This window comes from Passer domesticus, chromosome 19 (genome assembly GCF_036417665.1).
Source record: "Passer domesticus isolate bPasDom1 chromosome 19, bPasDom1.hap1, whole genome shotgun sequence".
NCBI lineage: Eukaryota > Metazoa > Chordata > Aves > Passeriformes > Passeridae > Passer > Passer domesticus.
In genome coordinates, this window is record NC_087492.1 from 7,603,288 (window position 1) to 7,626,107 (window position 22,820).

Sequence of the window (22,820 nt, forward strand, 5' to 3'; positions counted from 1 at the left end):
GAGCACTCACCTCGCAGGGATTTGAGGGCCATGCTCCGGGAAGCCAAGCGCCCCATCAGCCTGGAGACAAGCAGCTGTAAATCCAAGCCCCAAGACACGGCAACGTCTGGGAGGCCGTAAGCAGTGACGGAAAACTTGTAGCCCCACTCATTATTACTGCTGTCAGAGTGAAAGAGAAACTGCAGCCGTGGGCCAGCCTTAAAGGTCACTTTCTACAGAGCAACAAAACAGTCATTTTGCCAAATGTACATGACAGGAAAACGTTTCAGGGTAATGAATTCCCTTCAGCAACTCTGGGGTTTCAGTATTATATCCTGGCCATAACAGATCTAATTTCCCCCACCATCTCAATGAGAAACCCACAATGCTAAGCAGGTAAAATTTCTATGCAAGAGCTTAATGAGCAATTTTATATTAAAAGTCAGAGCCACAAAAACAGAAGAGCAGAATCCCATTTGAGGACAGAGCACAGCCTCAGGAAGGACCACACTTGTCCTGTGATATAAAAACTTGCAAGGGCAGAGCAAGTTTTACCCATCTATTACTGGCAGTTAAACATGATTATTCCTTTTCACTTTGATTGTTCTTTTGATAACAGGAGTAAAGAGGGATTCTTTAGTCATTCACTCCTTTTATTTGCAACATTTTAGACTTTCTTCCCCATCTCCTGCCCCCCACCTAAGAAACCTACTAAACACACCCATGAACAAAAGTACACATCCTTTTACATAATAGCTTTCCACAGGAATCATAGAGACTTCCCAAGACTGGGTAAATAATTTGGTTCATAATTTTAAAGGTGCTCACCTTAGGCCACTTGTCAGTGCCAACCTTTGTATCGTAACGAGTTTTTGCCCCTCTGGCATCAGTAAACTCCAGGTAATCATACCTGTGAAATTCATACACATACAATTCATTACTTCCAAATTTACTTTTTTAAGTTTTGGGGGAGAATGGTTTTGCTTCTGGACTTTCACAAGTGCTGTATCTAAGTGCATCTTGTCACTTCTTTCTGAACCACACCTTCATGTGACTGCTAAGAAATTTATTTCATGTTTCAATGAAGAAGTTTCAGCAAACACAGATCTGTCACCCTGCAGAACTTTGGAACTGATAATGGATGCCAAATCTAACATCTGGCAAATGCTTTAACTAAGCAGTAGCATGATGTGTTACCAAGAGAATGAGGGCAAAATAAATACCACAAGCACAAATTGTGCTGTTCACAGCATTACTGTCAAACAGATCAAGGCCAAAGGAAGCAAAATTCATATGAACAGCATGTCTGTTAATTTGCCAGGAGAGGTAGCTTTCAGCACAAGGTCATTCAAAAATACACATTGTGTACTGCTCTGGACAATGAAGAAATTTAAATGGCACATGTGGAGTGAACACTGAAACATGAATTGCCCCCTCTGAAAAAAGGCACTGGAATTTAACACAGCACAAGATTAAATTACCTCCTTTCAGTTTCACATTTTTCATCAAATTCCACCTCAAAGTAAGTTGCCCCATGACACAGGAAGACTGAGACCTCATGGCAATTATTTTCATAGTTATGAGGTGATTCCATTGTCCAGGTTCTCAATACTACAGGCTGCTCCTGCTGCCAGCTTTCCATGTCTGTCTGTACAACAAAAATGTATTCTTAGATACAAAGCTAAGAAAAACATAAATTACCACACTAGATTCTTGTGTCTATACTTTTAAGTTGCCAGATGTACATACAAATGGCATTTAAAAGCTACAGCATTGATTTACACAGAAATTAGCTCTGAAGACAGCCTTGGTAATCAAAATAAGGAAGCACTTCCAAAGCAAAACCCAGCCAGTCCACTGGAGGAGGAGACCAGGGGAGACTGTCTCACCCACAAGTGACTCCAAGTCTCCAGTCATGACAAAGAGACACTGGGTGACTAATGCACATTTAAACATCTATGCCACAGACATACAGATTTAATTGCATCACCACAAGCAGTGAAGCTAAAAATGTTAAGCTTATACTATTTTTAATTTATTTTCCTCTTCACCCACAGAATCCTCTCCTTCCTATCTACCTTCCAGGCTGCTCATTCCAGTTGCACTTTCTGACCACTCTGCCATATCAGTAGATATATTTCTCATTCTCCACTCAACATTTCATTACACATCCTACACCTTTAGGAGCTTTCTAGCTCTTTTCCAATGCCCACCAACAGAATCACCTGAGTTTTCTGCCTTTCTTGCAATTTTGTTTTTGTTTCAGAATGTTTAATAGTGCCTGTGTCCTTAGTTACCTTATGAGGTTCACTACAAAGGCTTTTCAGTGGTTCTATCAAAGTGCTGAATCCCTGTAGCAGAGTACAGTAGGGAATGTCTAAAGTGCAAAAATCCAACAAGAAGATGACCTAGGAGCAAACACAGGTGTCATGAAATGCAGACTCACAGCCATGCCTCCCAGAGCAGGATAAACCCCACAGGTCACTTACCAGCTGACGAGTTGCCATAGCAAAGACAGAGCTACTTATTTTTTCAACTATTGTTTTGCCACTATATTGAGATAAGAGTGACTGCAAAATTGTTCTGATATTTGACAGGAACTGGCCCACATCTAAAGAGAAAAAAGAAAAAAAAGAATCCTTAATAGCTACCTTAAGGATTTGCTCCCACAATTCACTTTATCAAACATTTAGGTACATGGCGATGTGCACAAGGACAAATACAGCAGGAAAGGATCTGCTGCCCCAAGGCTGCAACATCCAACACTTCAGAGAAGTTTTCTGTGATATTTCTATTGTGGAAACAAGCCATGCTTATCAACAATATCACTGAACAAATGGGGGATGAGCAATTTCATCAAACTCTCCAAGATTGTTCCAACAAGCTCCATGTACTCAGGAGTCTCCATACACTGCTAAGAAATGCAGCTGAAGTGACAAGTGAGGGTAGGAATTTTTAACTACAGCCTTACTCCATTTTTAAATGTAATCCAGGAACACAGCAAATTTATTTATCTACAAATAACATAAATATGATGTAATTTTACATAAAATTATACCTTTGTTAACTATTTGGCCCAATTAACTCAAAGCTGAGCTGCTGCATTATAAAAACCTAACAAACCCCCCACAAAAAAAAATTTAAAAAAAACCCAACAAAACCCCTTAGATGTACCCAGCTTCTTAGCTAACTTCTTGCTATTACAAATATCCAAGAAAGCACATATCACCACCCAGGGGTTTACCAAAATATGGGATGCTATGAAATTAAAATGTTCAAATGAAAGCCTGTAACTATTTGTTGTTTGTTTGGGGTTTTTTTTCAGTGTTTGGCCCCCAAAAGTTCTGAAATGCTTTCTGAAGATTCTCCCAACGTAAGATTATCAGTACAGCTAAAACTCCAAGTTGCTTAATATGCCTACTAATTATTTCCCAGAGAGATTAAAAATGCTATGACAGTTCTGAGTATGCCTCAGGCAACCTTTGGTGATCCTTAATTATACTGCAATTTGCAAAATCACATTTTAAAGTCCTGTATTGCCCCATATTTAATTCTGTATTCAATCCCAGCACTTACAATTTTTAAGTATTTCTACTGCAAGATCCTTGGCTGCATTATCAGTGCCTTTAAGCTGCAGATAGCACCAGGAAAGGAGGCTGCCCTGAACAGACCAGAATAAGGAAGACAAGACTGTGCCACTCTCTTGCTGTGCAACATCCAGCATCATCATTTCACACTGAAAAATAAGGAACATTCATGAATATAATGGAGCATGACACACAGTATGCACCAAGTAAACTGGGATGGACACAATCATCCCACTCACCCCAGAAAAAGATGAAATGCAAATGACAAGCAGCATGTAACACCCTGTAGCAAGTGATGGGCTTTGTTTTGATATATCTCAACTTTAAATAGGAACAGCTACATATGAGTCACTTGATGTTCCCAGCACAGTTTTTCTGCATATGTAAATAACCCTCCTCCATTTCCAGCTCCCTTAGTGACATGCCCAATCCCAGCCTCTCAAAATGGAATGATTCCTTCTGTATCCCAGTGTCTCTCCATAGAGTCTTTTCAATGCCATGGAAAAACACCACATCTTACATATTTCATACTGGAAAAATATTATTCATTTCCTTCTCTACTGTCATGAAATGTCAATGCTTAAAGGAAAACACAACTGATTGGCAAAGCTAATCCTACTGACTTGCACAGCCATGAACAGGGGTATCCAGGACAGGGAAGCTGTTCCACAGTATCCATGGAAGCAGCTTGTGTTTGAGTGCCTACAAAACTCACGGCAAAGAAGCAGGAGCAAAGCCAGTTACCTCTCTTGCTGCCACAAGCAGAAGGGTGTCCATGACTGATAATACTTCACTTATGTCAAAATTTGCAGAAACTCCTTTCTCTGGTAATAATAAGAGTCCACCTGGATCTTGATCACTACAAAAGAAAGATATTCTTACTAACCAACAACAAGGAGTTCCAAACAGTTCTAAAACAGAAATTTCCCATTTTTGTATCAAATCTGTAGAAATCCTACTGTGTAATTACAATGAAAATCAAAAGTTTGTGTTCTGATGACACCAGACTAATTAAATCAATAGCAACCATCAGCACTGACAAACAATTACTTAAAAATTGGAAGACAGCCTAGGAGAAGCCTAAGAACAATATATTGTGATTTCAGCACCAACCTTGGCCAGTGTTTTATAGAGCTATTCAGTTAATTAAAATATTGATTAGTAGCATGTCCTTTCTAAACAACATTAGTTGATTACTTCAGTGAATTATTGTTCAGGGGAATAACATTTCTAAAAAGGATTAAATACAAACTTATTAACAAATGTGGGGTATCACACAAATATTTTCAACTTCAGGACCCCTTACCTGAAGTGGGTACACAAGGATCTAAAGGCAAGATGTACAGATTGCTTATGTTCTTGCTCTGTGATGTTTTTCTAGAAAAGGAAAAACATTTATTTTTATTATACATTCTGTTTTCCTCCTCTGTGACAAAGAATTCTAATTTCTGTGTTCTATTATTCATTTTTAGTAAGAAAGGCAGGGTTAGCTCCTCTTTCTTTGGATAAGCTGCAGAGAGAAAAGGGGCAGGGTAAAAAGAGGCAAAGAAAAAAAATAAGGCTTTTACTTGAATGGGACAAAGTATGTATTATTTGAGAATAACAAGTCAGATTTGTCCTCTTTTCTGCATAAAGAAAGCAGGCACTAAACAAACAATTTCTCATTCAATGTTTACCATCATGGTGAAGAGCTGGTGTCGCCTGGTCTGTCTATCTGGGAAAAAAACTGCTGCTCCACTGAGTAAGGTGTTCTTAACTTCCTCTTTCAGCATTTTCATTGGCATGAAGTTACTGTCCCCCATATCCACTACTGCTCATACAAAAAGGAAACAAAATTACAAGTTCTAATTAATACCTCATCTAATAAGTTAGAGGCATGACTGAATTAAATGTTAGTCTACACAACTTCAAGCCCTTGCAATCCCATGACACACATAGAAAATGAGGGAAAACTTTTTAACTTACAGCAAGAAAGATTTATATTAAGAAAGAATATATCTATTCACCCAGTAAATGAATTCTAGAAAGATTATAACTTGACACCCATCAAAGTTAATACAATTTTCAAGATGTGACAGATTCTATATGAAGTGTTTTCCCTCTAGCTTGCTTCTGCAGAAGAGTCTTCAAATTACACTTGAATAGAGAGCATGCCACCCTACTTCCAATGAAACCTAATGTGTAATTCCCATTCTCTTCACTGGCTCCAGAATCTTCCCTGTGTCCCTGTAAACCTCACAGTCTACTCATGAACTCATACTGATATGCAATATCAGAAATAAATAAACCCCAGTAATGCTGTAGTCAAAGGGTCACATTCCCTGGTGCTACAAGCAGGTGACACATTCAAAAGGAGTTTTCTATTTCAGCTGTTTCCAGACCACATTGTCAGAAAGTCTGACAAAACCATTTCTTTGGGCCAAGGAAAGTTTCTAGTCATAGACTAATTAGCACACACTGACCTGAAGGAGAAACAAAGGAACAGGAGCTGACTTGGCCTCTAGGAATGAGTATCTTTTCCCAAAATTTAACAGACAAAACAGTCAATATATATTGAATAAAAATTACCTTCACACAAATGTCTATAAAGCTCTTCTGCAGCTTCTGTGTGACCAGCTGTTTTGCTCTGAGGAGTTTCTTGAGGTTTAGCAGTTTTATTATCTCCAGTAAGCACAGAGAAGCAGCTCTGGAGAAGCTGCAACAGCAGTGTTTGAGCAAAGATACATTCTTCCCTTGGACTGTAAAAAGATATATAATAAATAAAAGCAAAACTAAAAGCAGCTCTTTTGCACCAAATAAGTATTGCTTTCAAAGTCACCATTTCAGATAGATAAAAACCACTGAGTGGAGAGAAACAGCCAAAGTAAGTGTAGCTACCAGCTCAACTAATCTACAGCTCAAGCTTCTACATAACTTCATAGTTAGAAGTCCATATGGTAGCAGTAGGGAAATGTTATTTATGTAAATGATGTAGTTTAAGAAGAACAAACTGCAGTAACTAAACAAAGCACATTTTATTTATACACACATACACTGATTAGTGCTTCAGCAGACACTAAAAGAAGAAACTTACTTTTGGTGCAGTTTATTGTAAAAATTCCAGAACAGCTGCAAATCAAGGCCTGTGAAATCTAAAAATGACTTGTATTTTAATCCACTCTCCTTCTGCTGAACCTTAAAAAGGCAAAGAAAATGCAGGATTGGAAAGTTAAATCTATACAGAACACACTTATAAAACATAAATCTCTGAGTACTGGGCTTAAAGGAAAGTACAGCCATCTTTCCTATAAATTTGCAGCTAACATGAATTCCAGTTTAAGTTTTTCATGGACATTCTGGTGCCTAAATGTGACAGACCATGCTGAAACCTTCTTATTCACAGAATTCTCCCCCTTTTCTGGATTTCTAGGATCCCATCCCTTTTCTCCACCACCAGAACACTTTATAACCTCTACCTCTCAGTCTAATTTAATTGGAAGTAATAAACCTTCATCAAACACACACAGAATTCTATTTTTCATAAATAATTTTTTCCACAACTTTGTTAAGAGTACCCCAACTCTTCTTTGCCCATTCACAACTGCTGTTCGCACAGCCTTATTCCTTTTAGCCTGACAAACAGAAGCTTAAAAAAACCTTAAGAAGTAAAAATACCAGGTCCTGTGCCAGCTGCTGGATGAAGTGAAGTGTCTTCAGGAGCAGAGTTGTGCCACAAACCGTGTCCTCCTCAGTCCTCCTGCACTGCAGGCAGCTCATGGTCCTGCAGGGCTCGTCGCGCAGGGGCCGCAGATAGCCCAGGACGCTCAGCCCCTGGACCCCGAGCCGCTCTGCTGACTCTTGTCTTGTGCACAAGAACTTTATCATCAAGTACTGGATGGATGGAAAAATAGCACAAGATTTGGGTTTAAAAGCTTGTACAAATTGGGCTTTTAAAAGGATGGAGTGCACATAGGTGAGGATTGAAGAGGGAAGCCTTAGTCCCTTGTCTAACACCTACAGAGGTTTAAAATACTGAGCCTCAGAGTCAGGTTAAGTTCTCCCTGATCTCTCCCTGCTTCCAAAAAGTCACAGGGATGGTTCTATGACCTCTACAGGTGCCTGCAAAGTTTGCTAATTCATTCCCAGCTCCTTCATTCACACTGCTCCTCACTGCCACAGCTGCAGTATTCTTGCAGGTTAAAGAATCATTAGCTGCATTTAAAAGCAAGCAGAGGATCAATATGTAATATTTAGAACATACTTTGATCAGTCTGTTCTCAGTGAGGTACAGAGCACAAAACTGAAGGAACAGCAAGTCCTGCCATCCACATGTACTGGTTACTCTGCAGCAGTCAGAAAAAATCCCAGCTGACACAACAATGTCACCAATTCTCTTAATTCCCACAGTGCAGATGGACTGGGGAACTACAACAGCTGATTCCAGAACCATCTTAAATGCAACATTCCCTATAAATGCACCAAGCACTTAAAATCAAAATCATCTTCTGCCATTCTCAAAATGAAAGAGTCTCCATTCCCCAGGGACAGCAGCCTAACTGATGGAAATGCTTCATAATTGTTTGCCCACTGAAACAAGGATTGAAGAACCTGGCTCTGGAAGAATAAATGCTATGACTACACAGTAGTTAAATGGTCTAGATACTAGAATAAAGCAACAATCATGTTAAACCAGTAATCTGCACATTATCATATAGCTTTGCATTAAATTTGATCATGAAGCACTACTTAACTACATGTGTATATATATATATATATGTATGTGTGTGTGTGCATACAGAGAAAAATAAACTATTTCAGAGGACAAAAGTTCAATTATTCATTTATCTAGAAGCCTATTCATTTTTTTCTCTATACAGCAGAATTCTACCTCACAAAACAGAATATGTTTATTTCAGTTGACACAGAAAGGAGCCCCTGTTCATTGTGACTGGGCCAAGGGGTTTTTGTGGGCTCTTACTTGGGAAACTCTGCATTGCTGCATTTTGACATCAACTTCATCCCATTCTTCTTCTACTTCAAACCAGCCAATAGGATCATCTTCTCCCAAATCATCACATGAACAACTGCTTCTGTGTATAAAAGAATGTAACACACTTTGTAAAGAGAACGTTCAGAGACATTGCAAAGCTGTTCATACCCTACCAAAATACTTAGAGCATATTATGGCTATAAAGATGAAGAAAGACAGCAGAAAGTTTCACAAACCCAAAACTATCAATCACATGCTTAAAAAAAAATCAAGAAAATAATTTTTGGCACAGCCCCTTAACCTCTCCTTACTCCTGAGCAACAGTTCTGAAAACTGATTTAATAAAACTTAATAAAAAAATTTCTGTTATCATTGATTTGCATCCCAAGTAGAAGATTTGTTTTGCTATATCGCTTTTATAACAGGTGTTTAAATCAAGTGGCTGAAAACAACATCTATACACATATTACATTCAACATATCAAATGGAGGCTCATTCAAATCAAACACCTATTAAATGATGCCCCATTTTTAAGTCACCTGGAACAACTCTCAGTAGTTCAAGCAGCATTGCAAAATGATCAAATATAACAGTCACTTTCCATGTATGCATTGCAAAAATCCATTCATACCTGGTTTTTAAAAACTGTTTGAATTCCCTCAGCTTCCACTTGTCGTAGCTCTCGAACCTTTTGAAGTGTTCCTCAGCGTGGAACCTTCCTGAGGCAGCATTGTAGGCAAACACCAGCCCGCACTGCGCCCCGATGGCACCGCGCCGGACCTGAGGGCAAACCAGTGCAGCAAGGAAAGGAAAGAACTATGGAGAGCAACCCCATCCTGACTGTCCTGCTCTCTGGAACTGCACAGGAGCATGAAACACATTTAGAGAAATGTTATGAAAACTTCTGTAACCCCCTGAATTGAGATCATATACACGGTTGTTATTTACTGTATTCATCACCCTGCCAGCATCCTTACATTAACTAGAATTCCACATATTAATTAGATACATTATAGTTCCACATATTAATTCCCATTTTGTTTTCCTTTTACATTTAAAAAAATCAACAAAACTAAAATCATGTTTCCCTATTAATATCATACACTGCAAATCAACTCAGCTGCCTCTCCAGCTCCAGTTAAAATTTACTTGCCAGAAGTCTATTCATGTTTAAATGTCTTTGACATAGAAATATGTATTGTTGCTCTGGGAATTAAATAATATTATTGCTTTGCCTTAAGTAAATAAGTCATTCAGCTGCAGAAACCTCACTGAAGTTTTGTCTTGGCCATGCGATTTAATCACAAGATCTTCCTCTGAAATCAGATAACAGTCACACCAAATTCAAATTACACTGGTGTCTCTAAACAGAACTTGAAATACCTCAATTTAATCTGAACTCACATGCTTTGTATCTTGACACCTGCTATTCACAGAGTCAAAAAATTATTTTAAACATAAGATCAAAGACCTTGCATACAAACCACACACTTCAGAGAGAAACCATAAACCAAAGAGTCTCTGGCTTGAGATATATATTGCAAGATATAGATAAAATCAATATAAAATAAATGTCTTAACTACATGCTTGTGGCTCCCTGGGAAAATTTAAGACCTCCTTTTCCTGAAGTTCCCTGACTTACACTGAAGAAAAACTATAAAATAACAGTATTTCATAATGAATTTAAATTTCAGTTCATATAAAAAATATACAAATTCAATTCCACCACTAGGGGAAAAACGTAAATCCTCTACTTCAAAAGCTCCCAGCAACTACATACCTTTATTCTAATTTGTGTCACTTGAAATGAAGATTCAGTTCCAGTAGAAAGAATGATACTTGCTCTGGTTTTCCCAGTTTCAGTAAGAAAACCTAAAGCAGCAGTGGGAACAGAATGAGTCTGAATCAGTGCCAGTGCAAGGGGTTAGAAAGAAAATACTGGGATTGTGGGCTGAAGGGGGGAAACAAAACCACAAAGCTTTTCCAGTGAAATACTCATTAGCAAACGTTTCCAAATAAAAGGGACTACTTAAAAGATTGCATTTTACACAGCACTCTCCAGGCAGTATCTCTCTGGGCACTGCAATATCTGCAGCAGTTGCAAGAATATTTTCTTATTAAAGTTTATTAATGATTCCCAAATATTGCTTTGGCTTGTGGCTCTATTCACTGAACTCAGTGAACAGTCCCCCAAACTGTGACCCACAAAACAACAGCAGACAAGCCACAAAATAACTAAAGAATAAACTCAAATAATGCACATGAACTAAGAGAGGTGTAAAAGAAGCATTTAGAAAGTGCCTGATTTTCTGCCACAATGGCTTTCATTTACCAGTAGTGCTGCACAAGACAATAAACTATTAAAAAAAAAAAGATTAGGTGGCATTTCACTTAAAAAGGAGGTCAAGAAGCACCAATCTCTTTGTTTAGGTTGTATCCAGTGCATAAAAGCACTGCATTAACAAAGAGAGGTTTCAAGAGAGAATTAGTAGGTATGTGCAGTGAGAATTTCAATGATTTCTACAAACTCTCTCCTATCAATATTTGGGAAACTAACAGTGATTCATGACTTCAACCCACAAAGTGTGCTCTAGAATATTCCCTGTGGCAGCTCTCTGCTGGCTCCCATGTAGAATATTAATAACTCTCTACAAAATCCAATCTTTTTGTTTGGTTGGCTTGTTTTGACAATAAACTGGTTTACGAGAAATCCACAGTGCTGCAAAATCGAATTTATATATTGGTTTTGTTTGGGTTTTTGTTTGTTAGTTTACCTTTTTTTTAATTAAAAATCTTACATAGCAATAAACTATAAAGAATCAAATATATACAATTAAATATGGAACACCACCATAGCATAGTTAACAATCATTATGTTTGGTGGAATCACCTAACTTAAATGATTTTATGATTCTAATATTAAGGATTTTAAGTCCAGGCTCTTACCATCCCCAGTCCATGGCTCTACAAGGAGGTTTTCAGGCCCTGATTTATCCTCTTTTCCCTTTACATCACACGCTTGCAGAGTCAGTCGTAAAGGCTTTCCTAAGTCAAAAAATCAACAGGTTTATCAAATTCATTTAAAATGGTAAAATATATTTTCCAAAGTTCTTTGCTCAGAAAAACATAGGGAAAAAAATTACAATACTATGAGATTTTTACCTTATTTGTCAGACACAAAAAAGGGGAGGAAAACTGGAATATGAGAGATATATTAATCTAAAGTAGTTGGAGTTTTAGATACAGACAGAAGGACAATGAAATTCATGACAATTAATGTTCCTTCAACTGATGCCACACTTTGGAATTCACAGTCTGTGAAAAACCACTTGTCTTACAAAAGGCATTAGCTACTCTGGGGAAAACAAACCAATTTTCAAAATTTTTGAAAGTAAACATCGATAATTATGAAATAATCCACGTGTTCTTTGGTACAAGACAAGAGTACTGAATAAACAGACTAAAAGGCAAATAAAAGGTCTCCATGAATTCTTCATGAGAGACTAATGAGAATCTCAGAAGATGATACCTGAGAAAATACAGATTTATCAAACAAGTCCAGCAAATACAGTAAAATCACCACCTGATTCCAGACCATGAACAGCTCTACACTCATGACATACTCAGATTATAAAAACTTAATTTTAACTCATCTTATAAAAGTGGAAAAAAAAATAACCATAAAGAGATGCTAATGGCATTACATTTAAAATGCATCTCAACTTTGTACATGTCTGCAGGAGAGAGCACTCACAGAGGCTCACTCACTCAAACAAATGTCTTACTGGAAGAAGAAAAATACTTCCTGCCATTTGCCATTTAAGCAACACAAACACCATCATCACCACGCTGATACAGGGGCCATGACCTACAAAGTTCATCTTTTCTCTCTTGAGAAGATTCTACTTGGTTTAACTCTTTAATCACAGAAAGCTGATCAATCACCAACTTTTTGGGCAGCTCATCTGCTAGGTTGTGATTTCAGTGATAGTTTTTAATTAAGAAAATTTGGATCATTTTAAAACCCACCAAGTGGAACAACTCAAAGCTGTATATTTTCTTAAGCCTGTAAAGGATGCAGGATTGTTCCATTACCATATTTATAGAGCAGGTTCTGTCTGACTGCTGCCATGGAAGAGATAAGGGAGGAAGCCTTGTATGGAGTGTCCAGATGATCAGTGATGGCACAAAGGGAACTCAGCACTTTGGCAACACTCCCCCGGGCTAGGGCAAAGGCCAGGAGTGTCAGCTCCACCTCTGGAGTAGTACAACAACTGGGAGGAAAAACAACAACATTGTGAAAAGAAAATATGGGATGTTCTGTTTTTCAATGAAGACAAACTGCCACAGAATCTCTCAGGCGCTGTTTCTTGATGTATTTGTATTTTTCAAGGTACTTAGAAAAGAGCATGTGAGTAAATTTGTAAAAATTTTATTTGGAGACTCTTCCAAACCACCTCCCACTGCATCAGCCACACAAGCTCACCTTGTTATCCTGATAAGGAAGCTATCTACTTCTTCCAAAACATTTGGTGATAAGAAGCTTGAAAAATCTGTGGAGCCTGGTGTTAGGGATAGAGGTGGCATGTGCTGCAGTGCTTTCCTAGGAAAAAGTGAAATGTTATGTCAGGAAACCAGGCAGAATTGGAGAAAAGAGCCTCCTAATGTGAATTAGAGGCTTGAATCTTCATGCTTTGTGTGGGCAGGTCTCTGAAAATTGCTTCTGAGTGCAAAAATTCTATTCACACAGAGATTCTCTTCAAAAGGGAACAACAGTATTGCATTCTAGGCAGGGAAAGTTCAATGACTGCTGGGTAATCTTGAATCTAGTTTCAATCTCAGATTTAATGAGACAAACATATCAAGGAGTTTTAAATTAAATCTGTGACAGCATTAGAAATAGCTTAGCATCCAAGCACTGCTTCATTTTAAATTGGTCCAGAATTGAGCAAGAGCCTGTGAATAAAGGGAAAATTGATTTGAAATTCCCTCAGAAGAATAAGAGAAACAAAGAGAGACACTTGTTAGCTCAAATCAGAATTATTCTGAATTCCTAAAAATATTGTGAAAATCCCTGAAATTAGGAATTCTCAAGCAGTTTCACCAACGTTATTCTACCCAATGCTAAAGTTTTCAATATTACAGTTATTCCATCCAATTCTAAACTTTGGGGTTTTGCTTTATAATTTTAAACAGTGAATCTAATTCCCGAAAACATGATTTTAGTCAGGATTTCTCCATTATAATTTTTCAATGCTTTATTAACTCAACATTCATGTTACATTTCTAAAAAATATCTAAACTTCACCAAAACTGAAGGCCCTCAGTTTCTGCAAAGCCTGCAACTATGGGCCTAAGGCCTGAGCATGTATGAAGTTATCTAAACTTTGAATTCAGAGATTTCACAGCTGACATAAATTAAAAGATAGGCTTAGTGGACTTTAGCCTACAGGACTCATTAACCTAATGACAGCCCTGCTCTTCAGTGTGGTGACATTGTGCTAACTGAGCTCTGTAAAAGCTCATGTGGGTGTGGAGAGGTTTTATTGGGATTCCAATCCTTCAAGTCATCCAGCAGAAGTGTTTGGCAATCTAACAAGGAAATGTTACACAGAAAATGGTCAATCACCACAAGCAAACATTTGCATGGAGATGGTGCATATACTCAACTATACCCCCACAAAATGCATGACAAGGCATTACATAAGTAGAAATCTGCAGAAAATTAAGCTAAATTAAGCTTGAGTCCTAAGGGGAAGATGTAGATTTTATTGACTATTAATACCAGACAAGAAAAATGAATTAATTTTAGGCTGCTCAAAGTCATTACAAGTAAATGGATCAGTAAAAAATGTATTTTTCAGTGTCCATTAAGTCATGGTTTAACAACTAGATTAGATGAAACAGCCAGGAGGATTACACTTGTTCTAGTATGTGCAAATGGATAGAAGAAAACCATCAAAAATCTGAACGAGACAGAAAAAGCTTTTTAAACACCTGAATGGAGTAGAAACCAGTCACATACAACAGATTGCCTCCTAAAGCCAGAAGTATTTAAAAAAAAAAAAAAAAAAAAAGTAGCTGCTAAAATCACACCCCATGCAAGTTTGGTGCTTACTGAGTATTCTGTAAAATGGTGTGAACAAATGCTGGGTTGGTTTCCATGGAAGCTGTCACCAGAGAGGTCAGCAGGGACCAGTACCAGATGGCCGAGGCGTCGCACACGGACACTCCCACCTTCTTCACGCGCTGGTAGCCCACGGCCCGCAGCCCGTGGATCCTGGTGTCACAGCCATCACTGAGGCAACGCTTGATGTTTATCTGTACATCTGTCAAAACACAAATTGCAATTTTTCTTCCCCCATTTCTTCTGCTAGATTAGTTAGAAGAATCCAGCTAGTCCAAATAATAAATTAGTGTGGGAATTTTTGGAAAAGTAATGGCAGATATGGAACAGCGCTGCCTGATATGGATAACCACACACACTGTGCACCCTCTGATATGAAAAATTTAGCCTTTGCATCAATAGCCTGTGGACCCATTACAGATTCTATGCCTATTTCCTAGAAACTAGGAAAAATTAAAATATCCTCAAAGTGGAAAATAGATTATTTCACTGTACCTTCCTACCTAGATACATAGGAAGTGTCTTGGAAGCAAGTGGTTGTGGAGATAATAGGGAAAAGGAGCAAAGCCCAAAGGCAAAGTTTAAAGTTACATAAAAATTTTCACACAAGTTCTTGACCATTTTGCACAGATGGCATAACTGATTACTTTTGAGGAACAACATCCTTGCTGTCCACTTCTGTGGCACTGAAAGCTCCTCTCAGGGAAAAGCATCTTTTGGAACTGAAGGGACAGAATTCCTGAAGCTGCAGAAACCATCTTAGGAAGGAGCAGCTTTTCTTGATTGATTCCAATATAGCACCCACAGAGCTACCAGACTCAAAAATAACATATTTAAAAGCATAAAACCTGCCTTACATTGGACCAATTTCAGAGTTTCAGTACCAAAAAAAAAAAAAGCAGATTTTTTGCTAGATACTATCAGCCAACATATGCTTTCACTCTGCAAGCAAGGATATTTTGAAGCTGCCCCATGTCTTCACATTGGAAGACTAAAACTGCATCTTTAGTAATTTTTCTCTTCAACCCTTAGCCCACTTTACAGAGACCACAAGAAAGGCTTGGAAGACTCTCTTACAGGCTAGAAATTAAACCAGAATTAAAACAATTTCTCCGACCCAAGAACAAGGCCCAAAGTGTCACCCCTGGTGACTGACACTTCACCACATCTCTCCATGATCTACCCAACCTTTCACCTTGCAAAAAGCAGCAAAGCAGTATCCCAATGGTATCTTTATTGACTCACACATCTGACTAATGTTAGCGTTTTCCAACAGTGTTACGTAGCCAGTGATATTGCTTGGAATGTGAACATCTCGGACCTCCTGGAGACTGCTGGCATTCCTTCCCACTGCCACCGTGACCTGCTGTGGCATGTAACTCTGGTCATTAGCTGCCACTGCAATGGACAGGTGTCTCAAAACCACATCTGGTTTCATCTTTAAACTGCAAAGCAAAGAAGAGAAAACGGTTCTTGCAAAGAGAAGGTAAGTCAAGCACCATGCTTTTATTGTTCTATATCATAACATTACACATGTGTATATATAATAGATATTATGTTATTATTCATTTTCCTCCTCCTCCTTCTTCTTCTTATCATTATTATTAATTTTCCTCCTTATTATTATTCATTTCCTCCTCTACAAACACAAATAAATGCTCTGACATTTACCTAATGCTTCACAGGTGTTTTTAACACCATACCATGGTGAACAAGTTTAAAAAGTTGATTTAGAAAACAGTTGCCTCTGAGAGACTGTAGAATTTTCTATTTATATTTTCAATTGAGAATTCATTCCTCAAGAATAAAAATGCAATGTTAATAATGACCAAAATGAGTTTGGGTTTTTTTTTTTTGCTTTGAAGCACACATTCATAGATCTACCACTAAAAACAGCACTAAACATTTCTGTTTCATTGAGCATTTCTGTTTCATGGAACATCCTGGATAGTGGCAAAGTGTTTCTATTCAAGTACCAACTACTGCATCTGTATTACAGCTTGGAAAGCTTCACTATACAACAAGGCTTTGTGTCACAACAGCAGATACAGGCAGTTTACAGCTGACCTTTTATTTGGCAGTCAGGGTTTTAAATTTTATGCAGAGATCAATGACTTCTGCTTTTGTCTGTATTCACCTGTCACTCATTAATTCCAGCTGTTTTCAATTACACCTGTATTGGGTTTGTGTGACAAGGTTTTAGCAGACAGGGGCTACAGGGTGTGAGAAGTTGCTGGAAGCTGGACCTTTGTCCCCATGGGGAGAGCAGTGTGCACTGGAGGAGGCTTGCTGGCAGGATTTGTGATCCCATGGGGGACCCATGCTGCCTCTTCCTGAAGGACTGATCCCTATGGAGGCCATTCACATAAGATCTGGACTCGACAATCCTTGGGGGTCCCTTCCAACTCAATATTCTGTGATTCTACAACTGCACCCCATGGGAAGGATCCACACTGGAGCAATTGGAGGGAGCTCCACGGAAGGGACCCCACACTGGTGCAGGGAAGCATGTGAAGAGTCCTGCCCCTGAAGAGGAAGGAGTGGCAGAGCCAGCATGTGATGCACTGAGTGCAGCCCACACTCCCCATCCCCCTGCACCTCTGGAGGGGAGGAGATCATTTCCCTTCCGTTTTTCTCTAAGCCTGGGAAGAAGAGGGAGAAGATTTGGTTTTGTTTCTCCTAACCCCACCCTCATTTAATAAACTGAACTAAATTCCCTGAATCAGGTCTGTTTTGTCTGTGATGGCAGTTGGTGACAGAGCTCTCCCTGTCCTTGACCCAAGAGCCTTTTGTCACATTTTCTCTCCCCTGCCCAGCTGAGGAGGGGAGTCCTGGAGCAGCCTCGGGGGGCCCTGGCATCCAGGCAGGATGAATCCAGCACAACCCCCGTGGCTGCCAGCCCAGGGCCCCCAGCCCCAGCCCTGAGCTCACCGTATCCAGTGGGATCGAGCGCTCCCGTCCGACTGCCAGAAGGAGGAAGTTTCTCCGTTTGTCATCTTGTCGATATCGGCGGAATTGGAGGAGGTTTCGATGTGTGTGTAGCACTTTGTGACAGACTTCAGCTTGTCTGACTCCTGATTGCCATTCAGATCACTGGGGTATTCTGCAAAGAAACCACACAGAATATTTTTCTTTGGCTGTTTGGAGTATCGTTATACCTTTGTAAGAACTGTCTCACACAAATGAACTTGCTGGCACAGAACACAGCCCTGAAGGACTGTTTCTGACAGGAACTAGGAGACAGCAAAGTCTCATTTCAGATGAAATTGCAATAATCTCCATCTACCATTCTGAGTATGAAAACATCTCCACTCCCTGGAGTTCAATAGCCTTATCTATCCCTTTCATTACTGGCCTCAATGCTGCTTTATTATTTTTGTACCCAAATACAAACAGATGAAAGGCAAAAGTAAATTACAACAGAGAAAACTGCAATTCATGTATTTTAGGGAAAGGACAAAGCACTCTCTTTCCCATGTAACTTGATCTATTTCAATAGAAGTGCAGAAATCTGAAAATTTCTAGTCAAGCCATAAAGAAAAGGAGCCCTCCCCGCAGGGAACAGGCCAGTCCCATCAGAGATGCAGTATAATATTCATCACCTCCAGTCCAAAATAATAAAGTATCTTTTAATACTGAACAGTCAACTTCATAAAACATCCACCTTCACATGGAAACTAAGTTTCTAGCAACTAATAGAGATATTTGACTGAATACAGAATACCACAAATGAGTAACTATCGATTCTGGAACAGGCCAGGAGAAAGATAAGAACATTTCAGAGTGTTACTCAGATTGCTGGGTAGTTCAGAAAACAATTTATGTGCTTCAAAAAACCAACAAAAATCCCCAGAAGCATGCAGAGTAACTTCATAAAACATGAGGCCTTTTAGAGGTGCCATAGTCAAGAAAGCTTTTCATTTTATCTGCAGTCTCTTTTCCAAAGCCATGGCCACACCCTGAAAAAGAAGGGAAGACATTGCCCACCTCTCTCCTTGAGGAGGAGCCGGTCCAAAGAATCCTTGAGCACGGAGGAGCGCATGGTGCAGATGTTGTTGAAGTACTCCAGCACTGGGTAGGGGATGGCAGTGCTGGAGATGCGGTTCCGGTGCAGGAATCTCAGGATCATCGAGGCGTGGAGGCCCAGGCGCTCTTTGGACTCAGAAAATATATCAATAAACCCTAGAAAGAGACATCATTTCCTTTGGCACCACAATGTGAGAAGGATGTAAAACTATTAGAGGATGTAGCTCATGTCTGCAACCTCTACAGCAGGGAAAAGTGCAGGAAAATATTTTTGCCAGTGATTTGAATGCCTGAAGGAGTTCAAAACAACTACCAAAAATCTTATTTTTATTTTGCTGCCCCAAACCCTTACCTTCAAAATCTAAGTTGTAGATTGTTAACCAAAATCTAGTTGTAGATTGTTAACCAAGTAGCAGTTGCTACTTGGTTAACAATCACTCACTCTGAGCTACACTGAGCTTTTCCCTTTGCAATTGTGGATTATTCCTAATGCTTTCCACCAACTTGGTCAGAAATGTCAGCTCCTGAGCACTGGCACCTGGATCCCAGTGCATTTACATGCAGAGAGCAGTACTCTCCAAGTCCTCTCCTCTGAATGCTCTGCAGCAAATTCTAGTTTCTTTTCTGATCCTTTAAGGCAAATCCCCTTTAGCTACTTATCATCAAATGCTTGGAAGGAAAGCCAGTAACTGACACTTATCCCAGAAATCAAATTCTGAAACTGATACTTTCTGAACTATAAACCATAAAACCTGAATTATGTTTTATCAGGATTTCAGATGCTGAATAACAATATAAATTATGTGACTCATCCCTGGAACAGACTCCATGGAGGATTTATTCCTCCAGTTACCAAGTGCAAGACTGCATTAGCTGGGCACTCACCAAAATTCTGCAAGGTACATTTTCTGTCTGTGAGATGAACCAAACAGGGGGAAGACACTCCCCAGTCACACAGAGAAGGGAACGGTGGTTATTTGTGAAAGGAAGTTCTGCATGCAATTCTGGGAAATGTTTAATTTACAACAACTCCACTTGCCTGACACTAAAGAACCAAGAACCTTCTGGAGAGTGGTTTTGATAAGATTAGGACAAGCAATGCTATTAAAGCAATTTATTGAGGCAGCACCTCCTCTCTGGGGCAGGGCTTGGGAAACCCTTCCTTCCAACACTCTGCTCTCATACCTGGCACCAGTGAACAAGCTTGCAGTTGCCTGATTACATGGCTCAGCTCCCCCTGAAGATTTGCTCCACTAGAATTCTTGAGAGCCTCCAGCATATTCTCCACATCAACAGTGCCATCTCCTTCAGCATCAAACTGTGCAAAGGCCTGAAGAGTAACAAAAAAAAATTCAGCATATTTCCTTAAAGCAAGATATTTCATAGAAACCATAGCAACAAATGTTGTAACACTATTAAAACAAAATCAAAAGAATCCATTCCCCAGAGTATTGGATTCGTGGTAACAGGAAGCAGGCTGGCTGGAAATCTGCAGTGTTTAGCAAGTTTGAAGGTATTTGCACTGCCTTCCCATAAAAGTCAGCTGGAGTCATGCTTAGGTGGAGACAGCCCATCATAAACACCAGTGAATCAGCAGGATCCATCCATGGGTAGCTGGGACTGTGAGGAAGGTGCTTAGCAAAAAGCTCCTCAGCTGAAGGGTGCTCTGGTTCCAAAAACCACACCTTCAATTACTCATCACTGCCCATCCCTCTCTCACTGCATCCACTCAAATTCCTTCAGGGTTTACATATTTTCTTTATTTAAGAAATTGTCCTAAGAACAGTAATATTTTTTCGTTTGATTTTTCCTTCCATAAACTGTCCTCCTACACCAAAAATCAATTTAATACAGTTTGTCTAAGTATTTTTGAAAACAGTGGAGAGAGTAAGAAAAGGGTTGGGATTTTTTTTTTATTGAAGAGAACCACTAGCAGCTTTATTAACTTTGACCTTAACAAAATTTTTAATATAAAAAGTTGTGTTGAGCATGTACAGAAGTAACTCATATTTCACAACTTTGAACTAACAAATGTACAAGGTATTTTTATTCAGCTGAGCCTATAAATCAGAACTAAGCTCATAAATGTAACTTACTTTAACTATCTATTTCAGAGAACTCATGATTCATTGACACTATATTGACTGGCTATATTTTCACAATGAGATTTAATTTTGAAACAAACTTCTGTTTAACTGCTAAAAAATGGAACTTGTTCCAAAAGAGAAATGCAGTATTTCAGGAGCATCCAGCTTTTTCATCTAAACTGGGAATGCACTTCCAAAAGAATGCACTTCTTTACAAGCAAGACTTGAGTCTCCCTGCCCTGAACTTTGTATTCCAAGCTCAGCCACACAAAGCAAGCAAATCTGGTCTCTAAGGACAGGTGATCTCACAGGTGTCTGAGTCAAGGGGTTGCTGCTGCTCAGGAGAAAACTCCTGCTTCCCTCTCTTGGTTTGTTATCAGATTGATGCACCATTAACAGTGCTATCCTAGAGAGTAGCAGCCTGAAATGATTAGCTCAAAATAACCTGCCAATTAACCATGACATAATTACCCCAGTAAAACGAGAGCAAAGTCCTCAGAAGACAACAGAATTGAAACACGGTGTTTCAGCTGACTAAAGCTCTCATGGCACCTCTGTGGCACAGAGCTGGATTTGAGCTTGGAAACTTTATAGTGTCTTATTATACACACAGCTGAACCCAAGCTAATAATGATCACCTTAAAAAAATTAATTTGAGCAGCAAAGCTGGTGCTGAGCACCAGTAGGCACCAGGGCCAGTCCAGCCCAGGCACTGGGCAGGTCCCAAGACAAAAACCCAACACCTTTGCTTGAGGACAACAAGACAGAGGGAATTAATTCTAACAGACATAACTCAGTTGTCAAAACAACTCAATGTACAGTTTCACACCACATCATTCTCACCATTTTTCCTCATATCTGAAGTGAAACTGCACAATTACTGAACTACAAATTGATCCAGTTTTGTGATGTTACTGGTGACAATAAAACACAAGGCAGCAAGGCTGAATCTGCTGACACCTACCTTAAACAAATTTTTTACTCTCACATAAGGAGGGATTACTGCATATATGCTTTTCTGCACAGCTTAATGCAGTAATTTGTTATCTTATTTTTAAACTATTCCTCTGATCTCGGGAGATTGCACCAAATTTAGAAATCTAAAATTATTTTTTGACTGTTCTGTATAACTTAAACTCTGTATTTAACAAAAAACATACAAAATTTCCACTGCTGTCCTGTGTAATTGGGAGGAAAAAAAGTGGCGGGGGGGGAAGAGAGTGTCAGCCTGTACTCAAAGGATTTTTGAGCTGTGTGCAGGACTGGGACATGATACAACTCAGCAGCATCCTATTCCTAAATAAATGCAGGAACTCCAGACAGTTCAACCCTGAACATGAAGAATCATGTGAGAAACATCTTTCATGGGAAATGATGGGTGAGAGGGTTGCTTGGAAATATGGCACATGGAAAAATCAGCCCCTCATCTCACAGCTCAGGAGCTGGATGGCACAACAAGGTATCTCAAAAGTGACCTGGGAGAACTCTGCATTTCACCCTCTGCTCGCAGAAGAATGCAGCATTAATGTTGCCAGCCAAAGCTGGATACATGACATGACAACTGCTGAAGCAGTATCAAGAAGGATTCAGAGGTTCAGTTCATATAGAAAACAGATTTTGCATTTAAACGTTGTTCATAAAACATTTGAAGTCTGTGCTCAAAGCCCTGCACTGAGAACAGAGAAACTGAAAGAGCAGATCAAGCCTGGGCTGTGCCAGACAGGACTCTACAGACATTAAAAAGTGAAACCTATTGATGGCCCCCCCTAAATTGACTTCTCCTCAGAGTGAAAGCTCAAACACCACAGCTCGTGGGCTAGTGCCAGAAATGATGACATCAAGGTTTTCCACAGAGCCCTCAAGATCTCGATTTGCAGGGCAGAGCAGATGTGACGCTGAATCCTGTGACAAGCTTTTTCCCCACTCCCTAGAGCAGGAAATGAAACCAAAACAAATAGATTCCTCATGCAAAGGAGGACGTGAAATACAGACAATCCTCAAAATATTTCTGCAGCCCACAAAGCTCAGCTGTTTGTGCCAACAG

The 22,820-nt window shown here is 39.3% G+C and overlaps 1 protein-coding gene across 2 annotated transcripts in view; it reads right to left on the minus strand.

The window, feature by feature from the left end:
• The window catches only part of ZZEF1 (zinc finger ZZ-type and EF-hand domain containing 1), a 57,300-nt gene that overhangs the window by 32,862 nt on the left and 1,618 nt on the right, over window positions 1-22,820 (minus strand). For both annotated transcript variants that reach the window (XM_064394648.1, XM_064394646.1), the window contains exons 2-24: window positions 19,875-20,019; window positions 18,651-18,845; window positions 17,595-17,766; window positions 15,909-16,108; window positions 14,655-14,865; window positions 13,023-13,139; window positions 12,632-12,810; window positions 11,483-11,581; window positions 10,317-10,408; window positions 9,167-9,315; window positions 8,524-8,635; window positions 7,221-7,436; window positions 6,640-6,740; window positions 6,135-6,304; window positions 5,243-5,376; window positions 4,873-4,943; window positions 4,311-4,425; window positions 3,556-3,715; window positions 2,469-2,590; window positions 2,277-2,387; window positions 1,461-1,627; window positions 808-889; window positions 11-212 (exon numbers count right to left, since the gene is read on the minus strand). In XM_064394648.1, the coding sequence (XP_064250718.1) occupies window positions 11-212; window positions 808-889; window positions 1,461-1,627; window positions 2,277-2,387; window positions 2,469-2,590; window positions 3,556-3,715; window positions 4,311-4,425; window positions 4,873-4,943; window positions 5,243-5,376; window positions 6,135-6,304; window positions 6,640-6,740; window positions 7,221-7,436; window positions 8,524-8,635; window positions 9,167-9,315; window positions 10,317-10,408; window positions 11,483-11,581; window positions 12,632-12,810; window positions 13,023-13,139; window positions 14,655-14,865; window positions 15,909-16,108; window positions 17,595-17,766; window positions 18,651-18,845; window positions 19,875-20,019 (3,322 nt within the window). The remainder of the gene's footprint in view (window positions 1-10; window positions 213-807; window positions 890-1,460; window positions 1,628-2,276; window positions 2,388-2,468; window positions 2,591-3,555; window positions 3,716-4,310; window positions 4,426-4,872; window positions 4,944-5,242; window positions 5,377-6,134; window positions 6,305-6,639; window positions 6,741-7,220; window positions 7,437-8,523; window positions 8,636-9,166; window positions 9,316-10,316; window positions 10,409-11,482; window positions 11,582-12,631; window positions 12,811-13,022; window positions 13,140-14,654; window positions 14,866-15,908; window positions 16,109-17,594; window positions 17,767-18,650; window positions 18,846-19,874; window positions 20,020-22,820) is intronic.